The 18,624-nt window shown below is 46.1% G+C and overlaps 1 protein-coding gene across 1 annotated transcript; it reads left to right on the top strand.

Annotated features, from left to right (window-relative positions):
* Positions 1-18,521, top strand: LOC115198797 (uncharacterized). Its single transcript, XM_029761076.1, has 2 exons — positions 1-383; positions 13,037-18,521. The coding sequence occupies exon 2, from the start codon at positions 13,066-13,068 to the stop codon at positions 18,493-18,495; it is 5,430 nt and encodes a 1,809-aa protein (XP_029616936.1). The 5' UTR covers positions 1-383; positions 13,037-13,065; the 3' UTR covers positions 18,496-18,521.
* Positions 18,522-18,624: the final 103 nt, after the last annotated feature.

An 18,624-nucleotide genomic window follows, 5' to 3' on the forward strand; every position in this document is an offset into this window, starting at 1 on the left:
TTATAGCAAGAACAAAACCTAAAACCGCAGAGAAATTATAACGTATCCTATTCATGAATTTGTCTTGTTGTAATATTGGTTTTGTTTTTTGTTACTTGCTTCAGCAAAGTAATGGTTAGAGAATACTGCCAATCAGTTGAAGGAGCAGAGGGGGCGTGGAACTTGAATCTACTAGTACCAGCCACGCTCGCTCACCAGATAAACATTTGAAGAAGTTCTAACAGAAGAAATGAGTGTTTTTGGCAGTAATGCGCCATAACGTTGGATGCCAATCGCCGATAAACCCCACAGAAGAAGAGTGATTGATTGCTAAATCTCGGTTGGAGATATGCGTTTACCGCTGATCTGCGGTATGTGAAAGAGAGGAGCGGCGCGGGCTTTCTGTAAGTATCCTATGTCTATATTCTCTTAGGAAAATCCAATGGTTGACATGAACAACAATGCTGTCTATGTTGAACAGTAGTTTATATTTGTCCCCAAAAAAATACATCGGATTTTCGCAAGGGTATTCATTCTCCAGGAGTTATCCAAGTAATATGGAGGACCGTTTAAATGTGTTTGCTCGTCATTTTGTAACACATCTTAAAGCGGCAATCAGCAATAGAAACAATAACTATGTGAATCCCTAACACTGTTTCTGTAAAAAGCTGAGGGTTGGGGTTGGAGAAATGTAACCACTCTAAAATTCATATACAGCGCTATGGATGCGAGGACTGTCCATCCATGATATAAAAATTATAGCTTCAACCATGTTTTGAGGCTAAATAGTCAGTGGCGATTTTAGCATGTAAATCTTGGTGGGGTAAACCTTTATTTGTTGATGCATGTCAGCAAAGACAAAACATAACGTTTATTGCACTATAACGGTGACTAACGGTGCCCAGAAACTGTTAGGGCCTATATAAAGCTGTCGTAACAGCAGAGCTTTCTTTTCAGCACCATGGATTGAAACCTTACCTCTGCTACACCTGGTTATCAGGAGCGGCAGCTAAACAGTTCATTCAGCCTCATTTACTGCCTGATATGGCTGACTTGCTTAAACAAATGTGGTTTCTTGGTTTCTACTGACAATTGAGATGTACAAACTGTGGAACGTTGAGTTGATAAGAGGCAATCCATAATTCTTATAAAGACATTACTGAGCGAGCTAAAACGGACGTAGTCAATATAACTATTTATTCAGCACTTTTGAAATGTACAGCGACAGAATTCAGAACATGGGCCATTCTTACAGTATTCTCCCTGTACACCAAGTTAGAACCGTAGTATAAATAAAGGGGCCATATAAGCTGACAATAAAAGCTCTTACAATATTCGATGAAGATATTTCACCAACAAGTCAGAACAGTAGGGGGAAAGGGACCAAATTATTAAGGTGAGGCACATGGGTTACTAACAGCTTATTACACAACATACACATAGTATTCCTTTGTTAGACCGTAGTATACATATCTCCAGGGGTGCAACTTTGGTTTTAGAAGTGAGGGGGACATAATTATTATTATCATTATTTATTTTTTATTTCCAGTCAGATAAACACTCGAAACAGCATACCCGACCGCTCTGAGGCATCCACATGGTCCTAAAGCACACCGTTGCCTCGTTTTGTATCACGTTCCAATGATAAAACTGTGGGGGACAAAAATGCAATTTCAGAATGTGTGTGTGGGAGGGGGGGGGGCAGTGAAAGTTGCGCCCCTGCATATCTCCCTGGTATATGACATCAGCTGCATACAATACATTTTTGGAATCAAAGTTGTGCTGTGCTCCAGGATACCCGGGCCAGGTCGATTAGGAAGGCCTGCTCGCAGAAGTGTTTTAGAGAGCGTTTGACAGTGATGAGGGGTGGCCGTTTGACCGTGGACCCATAGCGGATGCAGGCAATGAGGCAGTGATCGCTGAGATCTTGATTGAAAACAGCAGAGGTGTATTTGGATGGCAAGTTGGTCAGGATAATATCTATGAGGCCGCCCATGTTTACAGATTTAGAGTTGTACATGGTGGTTTCCTTGATAATTTGTGTGAGATTGAGGGCATCTAGCTTAGATTGTAGTACTGCTGGGGTGCTAAGCATATCCCAGTTTAGGTCACCTAACAGAACGAACTCTGAAGATAGATGGGGGGCAATCAATTCACATATGGTGTCCAGGGCACAGCTGGGAGCTGAGGTGGGTCTTTCACAGGTGGCCACAGTGAGAGACTTATTTCTGGAGAGATACATTTTTAAATTTTTGAAGCTGGATCTGTTTGGGCATAGACCTGGAAAGTATGACAGAACTTTGCAAGCTATCTCTGCAGTAGATTGCAACTCCTCCCCCTTTGGCAGTTCTATCTTGACGGAAAATGTTGTAGTTGGGTATGGAAATCTCCGAATTTTTGGTGGTCTTCCTAAGCCAGGATTCAGACACGGCAAGGACATCAGGGTTGGTGGAGTGTGCTAAAGCAGTGAGTAAAACAAACTTAGGGAGGAGGCTTCTGATGTTAACATGCATGAAATCAAGGCCTTTTCGATTACAGAAGTCAACAAATGAGAGTGCCTGGGGACACGCAGGGCCTGGGTTAGCCTCCACATCACCCAAGGAACAGAGGAGAAGTAGGATGAGGGTACGGCTAAAGGCTAGCAAAACTGGTCGTCTAGTGCGTTGGGGACAGAGAGTAAAAGGAGCAGATTTCTGGCCTTGGTAGAATAGATTCAGGGCATAATGTGCAGACAGGGATGTGGTAGGGTGAAGGTACAGTGGAGGTAAGCCCAGGCACTGAGTGATGATAAGAGAGGTTGCATCTCTGGACACTCTGGACATTGTCCTGTTGAAAAACAAATGATAGTCCACCCCACTAAGTGCAAACCAGATGGGATGGCTTATTGCTGCATATTGCTGTGGTAGCCATGCTGTTTAAGTATGCCTTGAAGTCTGCCCCACCTGCCCTGAATGACGGGTCGACACTGTATATAGTGTTTATAGACATTGGTGTAAAACATGCGTACTGTATATTTTGGGTTCTGATGGGGTACGACAGTTGAACTAAGCTCATGAGGCAATTATAAGCTATATTCAAGAATCAGTGGGGACATATTTCCAGTTTCACATTTCCAGTTTCAGAGATTTTTGTAGTTCGTTCCAGTCATTGGCAGCAGAGAACTGGAAGGAGAGACGACCAAAGGAGGAGTTGGCTTTAGGGGTGACCAGAGAGATATACCTGCTGGAGCGCGTGCTACAGGTGGGTGCTGCTATGGTGACCAGTGAGCGGAGATAGGGGGGGACTTTACCTAGCAGGGTCTTGTAGATGACCTGGAGCCAATGTGTTTGGCGACGATTATGAAGCGAAGGCCAGCCAACGAGAGCGTACAGGTCGCAGTGGTGGGTAGTATATGGGGCTTTGGTGACAAAACGGATGGCACTGTGATAGACTGCATCCAGCTTGTTGAGTAGGGTATTGGAGGCTATTTTGTAAATGACATCGCCGAAGTCGAGGATTGGTAGGATGGTCAGTTTTACGAGGGTATGTTTGGCAGCAAGAGTGAAGGATGCTTTGTTGCGAAATAGGAAGCCAATTCTAGATTTAACTTTGGATTGGAGATGATTGATGTGAGTCTGGAAGGAGAGTTTACAGTCTAACCAGACACCTAGGTATTTGTAGTTGTCCACAAATTCTAAGTCAGAACCGTCCAGAGAAGTGATGCTGGACAGGCGGGCAGGTGCAGGCAGCGATCGGTTGAAGAGCATGCATTTAGTTTTACTTGTATTTAGGAGCAGTTGGAGACCACGGAAGGAGAGTTGTATAGCATTGAAGCTCGTCTGGAGGGTTGTTAACACAGTGTCCAAAGAAGGGCCAGAAGTATACAGAATGGTGTCGTCTGCGTAGAGGTGGATCAGAGATTCTCCAGCAGCAAGAGCGACATCATTGATGTATACAGAGAAAAGAGTTGGCCCAAGAATTTAACCCTGTGGTACCCCCATAGAGGCTGCCAGAGGTCCGGACAGCAGGCCCTCCGATTTGACACACTGAACTCTATCAGAGAAGTAGTTGGTGAACCAGGCGACGCAATCGTTTGAGAAACCAAGGCTACTGAGTCTGCCGATGAGGATGTGGTGATTAACAGAGGCAAAAGCTTTGGCCAGGTCAATGAATACGGCAGCACAGTATTGTTTCTTATCGATGGCGGTTACGATGTCGTTTAGGACCTTGAGCGTGGCTGAGGTGCACCCATGACCAGCTCTGAAACCAGATTGCATAGCGGAGAGGGTGCGGTGGGATTCGAAATGGTCGGTAATCTGTTTGTTGACTTGGCTTTCGAAGACCTTAGAAAGGCAGGGTAGGATGGATACAGGTCTGTAGCAATTTTGGTCAAGAGTGTCACCTCCTTTGAAGAGGGGGATGACAGCAGCTGCTTTCCAATCTATGGGAATCTCAGACGACACGAAAGAGAGGTTGAACAGGCTAGTAATAGGGGTTGCAATAATTTCGGCAGATAATTTTAGGAAGAAAGGGTCCAGATTGTCAAGCCCAGCTGATTTGTAGGGGTCCAGATTTTGCAGCTCTTTCAGAACATCAGCTGAATGGTTTTTGGAGAAGGAGAAATGGGGGAGGCTTGGGCGAGTAGCTGTGGGGGGTGCAGTGCTGTTGAATGCAGTAGGGGTAGTTAGGTGGAAAGCATGGCCAGCCGTAGAAAAGTGCTTATTGAATTTCTCAATTATAGTGGGCTTATCGGTGGTGACAGAGTTTCCTATCCTCAGTGCAGTGGGCAGTTGGGAGGAGGTGTTCTTATTCTCCATGGACTTTACAATGTCCCAGAACTTTTTAAGAGTTTGAGTTGCAGGAAGCGAATTTCTGTTTGAAAAAGCTAGCCTTGGCGTTTCTAACTGCCTGTGTGTATTGGTTTCTAACTTCCCTGAAAAGTTGCATATCGCGGGGGCAGTTCGATGCTAATGCAGAACGCCACAGGATATTTTTGTGTTGGTTAAGGGCAGTCAGGTCTGGGGAGAACCAAGGGCTATATCTGTTCCTGGTTCTACATTTCTTGAAAGGGGCATGCTTATTTAAGATGGTGAGGAAGGCATTTAAAAAAAATAACCAGGCATCCTCTACTGACGGGATGAGGTCAATATCCTTCCAGGATACCAGGGCCAGGTCGATTAGAAAGGCTTGCTCGTTGAAATGTTTCAGGGAGCGTTTGACAGTGATGAGTGGAGGTCGTTTGACCGCAGACCCATTACGGGTGCAGGCAATGAGGTAGTGATCGCTGAGATCTTGGTTGAAAACAGCTTTGGGGTTGTACCTGGTGGGTTCATTAATAATTTGTGTGAGATTGAGGGCATCAAGCTTGGATTGTAGGATGGCTGGGGTGTTAATACATCCTTATGTTATACTAGGGAAATTGTGTTACCATAGTTAGGGCTGAGAGTGAGGACTTCAACAAGAATCAACAACCTCTACATAATTAAGACAGTTGCTTTGTGAGAAGGTGTTCACCGTTGAAGGTGTAAACCCATGTTCTCATTTAGCCATTGTTATGTAAATGCAGGCTGGAAAGTACCAGTAGCCTAACCTTGACTCTAAGTCAGAGCAGGTTCGCTGGAGGCATGGCCCAGCGAGACACGGGTGTCATCTTGTGTAGACGGATAGAGAAAAGTCAGAGTCTTTTGGTTAAAACACTGGGGTAAAATCTCAATGGAAATGCGCCATCATTTCCTTTTTTCAGGCCTATCGCCAGGCTATCAGACTTTTGAGCAGCCATCACTAACCGTCTACCAAGTGATGCTCACTCACTCAAAACACACATATTATCAAACACACTCTAACACACACACAACCAATGCTGTTGTCCCATTTTATAGATACATTAAACCACTGGACACTTCCCGTTTCACCCTGTGTATTTAAATACTGTATTCTTGATATGGCCCATTCTAACATCTCTACTACTGTACATCACATTTTAGTTACACTATTTATACTGTTATACTAAAAACTCAAACGGACCACTAGAAAAAGCTCACACCAAGTTTATTCACCCACTGGGTAATACAGCTGCAGAAGACAAGGTATGATTGCACAAGTGCAAATATTTATTCCCTCCAACTAGGCGGAGTCAACTCCTTGCACATCTAGACAGCCAATAAATCTCTGTTGCTAGTCAGAAACTTAATTGGTTCTTCTCACTGGTGTAGTCATGGCCCTGCCTGATGCTAGAACCTTTGTGGGCGTGGAAGGATACAGTGGGGGAGAAAAGTATTTGATCCCCTGCTGATTTTGTACGTTTGCCCACTGGCAAAGAAATGATCAGTCTATAATTTTAATGGTACGTTTATTTGAACAGTGAGAGACAGAATAACAACAAAAATATTGAGAAAAACGCATGTCAAAAATGTTATAAATTGATTTGCATTTTAATGAGGGAAATAAGTATTTGACACCCTCTCAATCAGAAAGATTTCTGGCTCCCAGGTGTCTTTTATACAGGTAACGAGCTGAGATTAGGAGCACACTCTAAAGGGTGTGCTCCTAACCGCAGCTTGTTACCTGTATAAAAGACACCTGTCCACAGAAGTAATCAATCAATCAGATTCCAAACTCTCCACCATGGCCAAGACCAAAGAGCTCTCCAAGGATGTCAGGGACAAGATTGTAGACCTACACATGGCTGGAATGGGCTACAAGACCATCGCTTGGTGAGAAGGTGACAACATTTGGTGTGATTATTTGCAAATGGAAGAAACACAAAAGAACTGTCAATCTCCCTCAGCCTGGGGCTCCATGCAAGATCTCACCTCGTGGAGTTGCAATGAGCATGAGAACGGTGAGGAATCAGCCCAGAACTACACGGGAGGATCTTGTCAATGATCTCAAGGCAGCTGGGACCATAATCACCAAGAAAACAATTGGTAACACACTACGCCGTGAAGGACTGAAATCCTGCAGCGCCCGCAAGGTCCCCCTGCTCAAGAATACATATACATGCCCGTCTGAAGTTTGCCAATGAACATCTGAATGATTCAGAGGACAACTGGTGAAAGTGTTGTGGTCAGATGAGACCAAAATGGAGCTCTTTGGCATCAACTCAACTCGCCGTGTTTGGAGGAGGAGGAATGCTGCCTATGACCCCAAGAACACCATTTCCACCGTCAAACATGGAGTTGGAAACATTATGCTTTGGGGGTGTTTTTCTGCTAAGGGGACAGGACAACTTCACCGCATCATTTAACGGGGCCATGTACTGTCAAATCTTGGGTGAGAACCTCCTTCCCTCAGCCAGGGCATTGAAAATGGGTCGTGGATGGGTATGCAAGCATGACAATGACCCAAAACACACAGCCAAGGCAACAAAGGAGTGGCTCAAGAAGAAGCACATTAAGGTCCTGGAGTGGCCTAGCCAGTCTCCAGACCTTAATCCCATAGAAAATCTGTGGAGGGAGCTGAAGGTTCGAGTTGCCAAACGTCAGCCTCAACCTTAATGACTTGGAGAAGATCTGCAAAGAGGAGTGGGACAAAATCCCTCCTGAGATGTGTGCAAACTTGGTGGCCAACTACAAGAAACGTCTGACCTCTGTGATTGCCAACAAGGGTTTTGCCACCAAGTACTAAGTCATGTTTTGCAGAGGGGTCAAATACTTATTTCCCTCATTAAAATGCAAATCAATTTATAACATTTTAGACATGCGTTTTTCTGGATTTGTTTGTTGTTATTCTGTCTCTCACTGTTCATATAAACCTACCAGTGAAATTGTAGACTGATCATTTATTTGTAAGTGGGCAAACGTACAAAATCAGCAGGGGATCAAATACTTATTTCCCCCACTGTATGTGTGTGGACCGTTTCTTCTCTCTTAAAATCTAATTTTATTAGTCACAAGCACCGAACACAACAGGTGTAGACCTTACAGTGAAATGCTTACTTACGAGCCCCTAACCAACAATGCAGTTTTAAAAAAAATACAGATAAGAATAAGAGATAAAAGTAACAAGTAATTAAAGAGCGGCAGTGAAATAACAATAGCGAGACTATATACAGGGGGGTATCAATACAGAGTCAATGTGCAGGGGCACCGGTTATTTGAGGTAGTATGTACATGTAGGTAGAGTTATTAAAGTGACTGTGCATAGATGACAACAGAGAGTAGCAGTGGTGTAAAGAGGGGGTGAGGGGGGGCACTGCAAATAGTCTGGGTAACCATTTGACTTGATGTTCAGGAGTCTTACCGCTTAGGGGTAGAAGCTGTTGAGAAGCCTTTTGGTCCTAGACTTGGCGCTCCGGCAACACTTGCCTTGCGGTAGCAGAGAAAACAGTTTTTGACTAGGGTGGCTGGAGTCTTTGGCAATTTTTAGGGACTTTCTCTGACACCGCCTGGTATAGAGGTCCTGGATGGCAGGAAGCTTGGCCGCAGTGATGTACTGGGCCATTCGCGCTACCCTCTGTAGTGCCTTGTGTTCGGAGGCTGAGCAGTTGCCATACCAGGCAGTGATGTAACCCTTTAGGATGATCTCGATGGTGCAGCTGTAAAACCTTTTGAGGATCTGAGGACCCATGCCAAATCTTTTTAGTCTCCTGAGGGGGAATAGGTTTTGTCGTGCCCTCTTCACGACTGTCTTGGTGTGCTTGGACCATGTTAGTTTGTTGATGATGTGGACAGCCAGGAACTTGAAGCTCTCAACCTGCTCCACTGCAGCCCCGTCAATTTCAATGTGGGCGTGCTTGGTCCTCTTTTTTTCTGTGGTCCGCAATCATCTCCTTTGTCTTGATCACGTTGAGGAAGAGGTTTTTGTCCTGGCACCACACGGCCAGGTCTCTGACCTCCTCCCTATAGGCTGTCTCGTCGTTGTCGGTGATCAGGCCTACCACTGTTGTGTCATTGGCAAATTTAATGATAGTGTTGGAGTCGTGGCTGGCAGTGCAGTCATGAGTGAACAGGGAGTGCAGGAGGGAACTGAGCACGTTCCCCTGGGGCCACTGTGTTGAGGATCAGCGTGACGGATGTGTTGTTACCTACCCTTACTACCTGGGGGGCGGCCCGTCAGGAAGTCCAGGATCCAGTTGCAGAGGGAAGTGTTTAGTCCCAGGGACCATCTGTTTACTTGACCTCGGACTGAATTCCTCGCTCCTCCCTGTCCTACCTTTATCAGTGTCTAAAACCAGATTGTTTTCCTTTGCCTGTCTCCTTAGAAGCCTTGATATTCAACGATAACATTTCTGACAGAATGTAAACTATCTGCACTCCCCTTGTCACACTCATTAATGTTCCATATACCACATCCCTTCCTATTACCCCCTTCATTGACCCCAACCTTCCTTATACATGTAAAGTTATCAGTAAGATATGGTAACATGAATAAATATATCTTAAACTAGAATCAAACAATACACACTGCATATTTATTTATTTACTGGGGCAGCAGGTAGCCAAGAGTGTTGGGCCAGTAACAAAAAGGTCGCTGGTTCGAATCACCGAGCCAACTAGGTGAAAAATCTGTCTTTGCCCTTGAGCAAGGCAGTTAACCCTAATTGCTCCTGTAAGTCTCTCTGGATTTGAGCATGTGCTAAATGACAACAACAAAAAATTATTCTTGCCATAGCTCGCTCTAATATATAATTCTTATTATATCTTGTGTATATTCATCCTGTCACGTCCTGACCAGTAATAGGGGTTATTTGTTATTGTAGTTTGGTCAGGACGTGGCAGTGGGTATTTGTTTTATGTGGTTCGGGGGTTATGTGTATGTAGAGGGGTGTTGTATTTATGTGTTCCGGGGGTTTTGGTGTATGTTCTTGCTTTGGTATTCTAGGATTCTAGGTTGTATATTTCTTTGTTGGCCTGGTGTGGCTCTCAATCAGGAACAGCTGTACATCGTTGTTTCTGATTTAGAGTCATACTTAGGGAGATTGTTTTCACCTGTCCCTTTGTGGGTAGTTGTATTCTGTTTTGTGTTCTTCACCTGACGGAACTGTCAGTGTCGTTTTCATATTGTATATTTGTTTTGTTTCACCTTCTTCAATAATTAAAAAAGAAGATGAGTATACATTTTCCTGTTGCATCTTGGTCCTCCACACACGACACCCGTTACAGAACTACCCACCAAACCCGGACCAAGCAACAGATGATGGAGCAGCAGGTGGACTACGAGGAGTGGAGCAAGCAGCGCGCTCGGGAGAAGATGGCATCCTGGCCGCTGGAGGTATTGGAGGCACGGATAGACTGGACGTGGGAGAAACTTTTTGACTATTGTAAGAGGCTGCCTGGGAAACAGGTGGAGACAGCGAGGGAGGAACGGCGCAAATGGAGCAAAGAGGAGAATAACTGTTATATAGGTACACGATTGGCATTTAAGCTTGAGAGGCAGCCCCAGAATTTTTTTTGGGGGGGGCACACGGGAGTATTGGCTAGGTCAGGTGACAGACCGGAGCCAAATCCCCGTGCTTTTGTCAAACAACCTATTAATGGACAAGTCCCGTGCGTCGGGGTAATGCGTACTGTGGCGAGGCCAAGTATTTTCAGGCCGGTGTGCACAGTACCAGCGCCCCGCATTTGCCAGGGGGAAGTGAGTACTCAGCCAGTACAGGCGGTGTCAGTCCTGCACTCGAGACCGCCAGTGCGTCTCTACGGTCCAGTGTATCCCGCTCCTCGCACTAGCCTTAAAGTGCATGTCTCCAGTCTGATACCTCCAGTACCAGCACCACGCACTAGGCTTCCAGTGCGTCAGCCCAGTCCAACTCGGCCGGTTCCTGCTCCCCGCACTAGCCCTGAGGTGTGTTTCCCCAGGCTGGTACCTCCACTACCAGCCCCACGCATCAGGCTTCCAGTGCGTCAGCCCAGTCCCGAGTGTCCGGCAGCAGTACCTCGTCCCGAGTGTCCGGAAGCAGTACCTCGTCCCGAGTGTCCGGCAGCAGTACCTCGTCCCGAGTGTCCGGCAGCAGTACCTCGTCCAGAGTGTCCGGCAGCAGTACCTCGTCCAGAGTGTCCGGCAGCAGTACCTCGTCCCGAGTGTCCGGCAGCAGTACCTCGTCCAGAGTGTCCGGCAGCAGTACCTCGTCCAGAGTGTCCGGCAGCAGTACCTCGTCCAGAGTGTCCGGCAGCAGTACCTCGTCCAGAGTGTCCGGCAGCAGTACCTCGTCCAGAGTGTCCGGCAGCAGTACCTCGCCCAGAGAGTCCGGCAGCAGTACCTCGTCCAGAGTGTCCGGCAGCAGTACCTCGTCCAGAGTGTCCGGCAGCAGTACCTCGTCCAGAGTGTCCGGCAGCAGTACCTCGTCCAGAGTGTCCGGCAGCAGTACCTCGTCCAGAGTGTCCGGCAACAGTCCGGCACCGAGTGAGTCTGCCTACAGTCCGGCGCTCCTTGAGTCTGCCTACAGTCCGGAGCTCCGAGAGTACAGTCCAGGGTCTACAGGGACACAAGTCAGGCTGAGGTATTTGGGAGAAGTGGACTGGTCAGGGGTTGGTCTTAGGCCCGAGCCTAAGCCACCTCCACTGTAGGAGGTTTGGGGAGGGGGGGTGTATGCACGAGTGCCGTCGGTGACGGCAGCCACCCTCCCTTCCCTCCCTTTAGTTGGGGGTTTTGTTTAGGTGCATCCGGGGTCTGCACCTTTGGGGGCAGGGTACTGTCACGTCCTGACCAGTAATAGGGGTTATTTGTTAATGTAGTTTGGTCAGGACGTGGCAGGGGGTATTTGTTTTATGTGGTCCGGGGGTTATGTGTATGTAGAGGGGTGTTGTATTTATGTGTTCCGGAGTTTTTCGTGTATGTTCTTGCTTTGGTATTCTAGGTTGTGTATTTCTTTGTTGGCCTTGTGTGGCTCTCACTCAGGAACAGCTGTACATCGTTGTTTCTGATTTAGAGTCATACTTAGGGAGATTGTTTTCACCTGTCCCTTTGTGGGTAGTTGTTTTCTGTTCTTCACCTGACGGAACTGTCAGTGTCGTTTTCATATGGTATACGTGTTTTGTTTCACCTTCAATAATTAAAAAAGAAGATGAGTATACATTTTCCTGTTGCATCTTGGTCCTCCACACATGACACCCGTTACACATCCAGTGTATATAGATTGCATTTAGACTGCTGTTACAGTCCTATTTGGGTTGTTCATTGGATTCATTACAACATGATTGTATTATAAATGAATTTTTTTTAAATACTTTGTACTTGTTTGACATTTTACTGCATTCTTAGGAGCTAGTAACATAAGCACCCACTATAACGTCTTCTAAACTGTGTACGTGACCAATAAACTTGGATTAGAATGTATTATTTTTTTCCTGTGCAGCCCAGAGGGTTATACTACAAAGCAGGAAAAAAGGAGTTAGTCAGCTAACTTGCCTAAATATAATATAACAACATTTTTTAGAAAGCTACGCTTGAAATGGGCATGGTCTAATAGATTCAACAAACGAAAACCCATATCTAAGTTTAGCTTTTTTTTATGAACCAGAAAATCAATAGTATCTGGTTGCTTATTAAAGTTAGCTGGCTGAATTAATCGTACCTGTAGTATCCCACTTTGGTCCAACCCGAGAAGAGCCAATAGCTTAGAACCTGGTGTGACTCGAGGGAAGTTGTCTACATAGCTAGGAATGAATAGGCTCCATTGTTATGTTAACTGTTAACCATTGTGATTCATTTACTTCAAGGTTGCATCTCTGCATCACTTCAAGGCTGTAAACAGTTGTTGTGTGGTCAATTGTCATAATGATTAGCCTGAGACAAGTTACCTTGGTTTAATCCTGAGAAAGGGCCTTGGATATCAACAATGCCATATTATACACCAAATAGGTGTGGATGGTCAACCTGACCTGAGGTGGAACTCTCCTCCTGCCCATACTGCTATCTGTGGGGCACAGGCTCCTCCTATATGAGTATGTACTATGTTGATGGTGTTAGTTGATTGTGAATTGTGCGTTGCTCTCTAAATATCAACCCATATTGTCTGAACTGGCAGTCACATGTCCTAAACATGTCTCAGAGTTGCAGTGTATGTTAGAAAAATCAACAACTTGATTGATGGATAACCATTGCATAGTTTTCACAACTGTTTCTCTCTTTTTTTCTCTAGAATTAAACTCTTCAATTCAACTTTTGAGGATGGTGCCCCATATGCTTGAAATGCAACCCAGCTCAATGTGCTGGGACAACATAGATAACGCTTGTGAAAATGCCAGATCAAGAGAATGGAGCGATGGTGACGGATACAGCCGCCATAATATGGCTCACTGGGAAAGTGATCCCCCAGCTGGTGAAAGGCAGTACCTCACCCAACAGGAAAGCGAACACCAGTGGCTGAACCGTGAGGATGAAGCTGCCATGCGGGCCCACTACAACTCCCAGAGACAAAACTCTCAAATGGACTTCCGTGGACATCGGGCACAAGAGACCCAGACGCCTCCTCTGTATCATCAAGAACATCACAGAATGGCTCAGAGTCAGAACATAAGGGATTGGCCCAATCTCTATGGACCCTTGAGAGGCCAGGCGCCCCCTAATGTAAACTTACACCGCAGTGGAGAGAGAAGAGAGACATGGGCTAAGCATGAACCCCACTTCCCCAGCAATGACTTTCTACCCCCACTCAATGTCGAAAGAGGGCATGAGGATATTTCCCATCACCATAACACTGACCAGGATTATATGTTTGGTTGGATAGTGAATCATAACAATCTCCATTACTTGGAAAGCAAATGGCAGATGTTAGATCCCACCCATTCCAATGGACATGCTAATGAACCTTCAAGGGGGCATTCTACTGAATGCTCAAGGGGACGTTCTAGGGGTGGTTTCCGTGGAAATTCTAGGGGTGGTTCTAGTGTACGTTCTAGAGGTGGTTCTAGTAGACGTTCTCGGGGTGGTTCTAGGGGTCGGTCTAGTGGACGTTCGAGGGGTGGGTCTAGTGGATGTTCTAGGGCCCATTCCAGCTGGTCACCCAGGCAGGTCTTCCAGGCTAAGCATGTCAACCCTTCTCAAACTACGACAAACAGTTCTCCAGACATTCAAAACATCAACATCATTCTAACTGTTCCTGTGGTCAACAACAAACACAGTGAAACAACATCAGGACGAACAGCAGGTCCGGTGAGAGATTCTACATCACTTGTGCAAGCCTTCATTGCAAATGCACAGCAGTGTGTTTCTATGGATCTCCCTTCCACGGGAGGTAGAGAATCGGGTGTCGTTGACCTAAAAACAGCCCAGGTAACAAATGCAGACAGCCATGGTATGCTAAGACCTAGTTTTCCTTCCCAAGCCATAACACAACAAACAGATAATCTTCCTGGCAATGTTGCTCTGGTTTCTCACACCCAGACCTCTGCCACCCCTGACCAGCAACATGCTCCCTCTCCTTCTCCCAAACCTCTCACTGAGACACCTCAGGAAAAACCTCCTCACGAACATAAGATCTCACTCAATGAAATACAGGACTGGCTTCAGAGTGTTTTAAGATCTAAAAATGGACCCGTAAATGGGAACAACTCAACACAAGACCCCTCCCAGGCACAACAATCCAGCACAGAGAAGATGGATATTTTACAAGCAGGCAAAACGCACCTACATCTTAACACCAAAGACAACCAGGTGAGGCCCCCTGAGAGTTTTAGTGCTGAGGACTCCACTATACGGCTGGAGTTAAAGTCCACCCCCAGGTGCATGACACTGACGGTAGTTGCCACCACTCCGCCCCCCGTAGCTATCGTCCCTCCAATGGGTCCACAGCAGTTCCCAGAGCCCATGGAGACAGAAAATACAGGCAATGAGGTGCCATTTAAGATTTTACAGGCCTGGTCCATCAACGAACAACAAATGGAAAGTCTGTGGGAAAGAGCTAAAGATGATGCAAGTTCTCTAACTGTCCTAAATGAGACGGTTCAAGTTGAGAGTTTTATGGAGTATGATAAGCCTGTAGATGCATCTGCAACAAGTTCACTGGTATCTACTAGAGAGGACAATGATGAGGTCCTTCAGGTCATCACACAAATGGACAAGACTTCACCTTCACCATTTGTCCACACAATCCCTCAGGCAACTGATATTGTACGCATCGGGGATACCCAGACAATCGTGGAAGTTATCTCTAATGGTGCAGATGAGATAACTCTTGATTTGTCCACAATTGCTGAAGTTCAGTTCAAGTTACATACGCTGCAGCAACTGGTTACTTATCTGGAGAATGCAGCAACAATCACTGAGGCAAAGGATGGTTGTCTAGAGGCCATATTGGAGCAGTATTGGGGCGGGAAAACCTCTAACCTGGTAGAAGCTTTAAAAGATAAAAGGGATAAGAAAATCATGCAAGATGTGTCTGCCTGGGCCGCAGAGAATGAGGAAGCAGTGGTTCTCTTTGCAGTCAGTGGTATATCACTGGGGGAAGTGGTCGAGAAGTTTCCCATTCCAGCACATGTTGACAGCTCTTCCCTAGTGGGTTACAGGTCATCATGGTTAAATGTCAACGAGAAGCTGTATAACATTGACAAAGATTCTGGAAGAGCTTGGTCTCTGTGGTTCATACCAGATAAAGCAGAGGAGAGTTCCAAAGTGTTTGGGGGAGTCAAAATAGATGACACCTTCCACAGCAAGCTGGAGACTGTGGACTTTCCTGCACGACAACCTGTTGAAGCAGAAGCAACAGACTCAGACCTCGCAACAAACATAGACTTTGTAATGGACACAGGCCCCCCAACGGACACAGACCTCCCAACAGATGCAGACTCAGAGACAGAACCCCTTTCCCCAATGATTTTGACCGTCCTCACATCAGAGGATGCTTTGAAACTGCTTGCTGAAACAGAGGCACCAGACGCAGACCTTGCAACAGACTCAAACTGCCCAACAGATGCAGACCTCAAAACGGTCACAGACCTCACAACAGACTCGGACGCAGACCCTCTTTCCCCAATGAATTTGACCATCCTGACATCTGAGGATGCCATGAGACTGTTTTGCCAGATCGAAAATGGCTCTGACCTCCAACTCGGGTCCCATGAACCATGCTCTGAAAACAAAGACAAGACAAAAACAAAGCAACTAGAGAATATAGAAAGTGTCAGCTTAGATAAGTCCTGCTACTGTCCTTGTATTATTGAAAGTGACAACGGGTTTGAAAGTGGCCTATGCACCAGTTGTCAGAGAGAGAAAGGATTGCAGCAAGGTACAAGATGCATAACAATCGCTCAATGCTTTACCCTGTCAGATACAAGCGACAATTCAGATCAGGAGACAGAAGAGGTCCCTAAGGACTCTGGGGGGAAGGCGACTGTGGACAATCAATGCAGGGACAAGAAGCAGATACAATCAACTGAAGAAGATTGGGATGACAATCAATCCAGTGACAATAAGACAGAGGGAGAAATGCAGCATTGTAGGGTGGTCATACCGATCACTGACTTTATTTTCTGGTTAGATACAATTGAGGATTCAGATCAGGAGACAGAGGAGAACCCTAATGAACAACATGCTCAGATTGAGGTTCATGCTTCTAATGTTAAAAGGACAGAGCCTGAAACTGATGCGAACGCACCCTGTGAGTCAGCCCAAGAACATACTACCCAAAGCAAAGTCAGTCCTGGTTCTGAGGATAGGGAAAGATGGCAAGAGAAGGACCAAGACTGTAAGATGAGTACATTACCACTTCCCAAGGTTGAAAACCCCTCTAATTTAAGCGCTAACATCATAGCAGACAAGTGGTGTTCACTTATAGAGGACTGTGGTTCACCTGCAGATAAGTATGGCAAAGTTGCTAACTTTGTCACTCAATACAAAACCTCCAAGTCAAAGAAAAAAGTAAAAGAAAAAATGGAAAAGGAGGAAACCCTCAATCCAGCATCATCTGACAGACAAAAGCCCAAGAAACGTCATGGTAGAGCAGAGAGGGGACGGTCACCATCCCAACCCCCTAAGAGCTCTGGGGTGAAGGCAACTTTGAATAATCAACGCAGGGACAAGAAGCCACATGCGTCACACAAGAGGAGACATTTCACTGAGAGTGATGAAAATCGATGCAAAGACAAGAAGAGGGGATCATCAAATGAGAAAGAGTGTGAGGGCAGTCAATCCAGGGACAATAAGCCACCGAAGAGGAGACATTCAACTGAAACTGAAGGCAGGAGCTCTGATGACTCCAAAGAGTTACAATGCCAGTTGGTGGAAAGAGACAAGGACAGTAGCAGTAGAAACTCACCGCCGTGCCCTGGGGTGAAAACCCTCCATGTGCTGGGATCCTCAACTACCACTGTTCCTCTCAAACTCTCCATAAACATCCCCAAAAAGCCTTCCACAAATTGCTCACCCTCAACACATCCTGAGGAAGTCCCCAAAATGCCAAAGACAAAATTCCCGAACAAAACTAGCAGACACCACTCCCCTGCAAAGTCAGTGTCTCCTGTTGTCAAAGAGAGGCAGAGGAACAGTGTCAAACACAACCAAAGAATTCAACCTCTAAAAGTCAGATTGAAAAAGCTGTCCTTACCCAAACATCTTATCAGTAAAGGTTCCCCACCGAGCTGGAAGAGAGAGGAAGGTTCCCCACCAAGGCAGAAGTGGGTGGAGGATAGAGGAGAGCCTCTGGGTTTAGGTGTAATTGTCTCTAAGAATACTGACTCGTGCAAGAAACTAAAACGTAAGGCAGAGAGCGACTTGACATCCCAACAGATGTTGTCAAAGATTCCGAAGGTGTTGAATAGGAATGAGAAAGGAACGTTGTCAAAAAGCGAGCGTGAGCACGACTCGCTGCCTCCCAAGCCAAAGCTGCCAAGGATTCCGAAGCTTCTGAGGACTCCAGAGGTTTCAAAGGATGGGAATGAGAGAGAGAACAGAGAAGACACATCTCCCAGTGCTTCACCTGAATCACAAATGCTGAACAAACCTGCAAGAGTGGCACACAAGCCCAAACCTTTTATCAAGCCTGCCAGTCCCAATGGTTATAGCCCAGCTAGTCATGCTTTCCCTAATCCGGCTAGGATATCACCGCAACATGGCAACAGACATTTTGGGCCAAAAGTTACTGCGAGGCAGCAGGTGTTCTCAGATTGGGAGAGCAGCTTTGTCCCGACTCCAACCCTCCGGACTCGTAGACAATCTGGGTGTCCTTCAGAGGAAGTGGAAGGTCCACAGGCCAGTCCCAGGTCCAGCTCAGAGACCAGGATCATTCGACCCATTCTTAAATGTGTCGATTCTCTGCCGAAACCCAAGCGGAATGTCAGCTTTCCTTTGAATCCAGTGAACGTGTACTACTTCAAGCCCCGTGAATATGAAAATGACGTAATGTTCAACAGGTCTTACACAGATCCGGAAGATGCACAGCGTTCTGACGATGAAGAGGAAGATGCTTCTGTGAACTGCCAGAATACGAAGCAACAGCCCCCTATAAGGGAAGAGAATCGGCAAGATATAGGGGAGCTGAAGCCTGGACCAAGCGGTGCATGTGAAAAGAGCTTCAAAAGGAAGCGGGAAATGCAGGAGCCTGCTGCCATTTTGATAAAGAAGAGCATTGTTCAGGCAAAGCATTGGACGAAGTCTCCATCGTGAACCTCCGAAAGACTCCAGACACTCGGGTAAGGACACCAATCACAAGCCACTGGAAAGAGAAAATGGCATGTATTCCCTCAAAGTTTTTGTGTAATATGTATAGCTAGCATTGGAATTAAAAACAACCAC

The sequence above is a fragment of the Salmo trutta genome, chromosome 8, assembly GCF_901001165.1.
Source record: "Salmo trutta chromosome 8, fSalTru1.1, whole genome shotgun sequence".
Classification (NCBI taxonomy): Eukaryota; Metazoa; Chordata; class Actinopteri; order Salmoniformes; family Salmonidae; genus Salmo; species Salmo trutta.

Coding starts and splice junctions, on each gene's coding strand:
- LOC115198797 (XM_029761076.1), top strand. CDS start 13,066: ATGGTGCCCCATATGCTTGAAATGCAACCCAGCTCAATGTGCTGGGAC.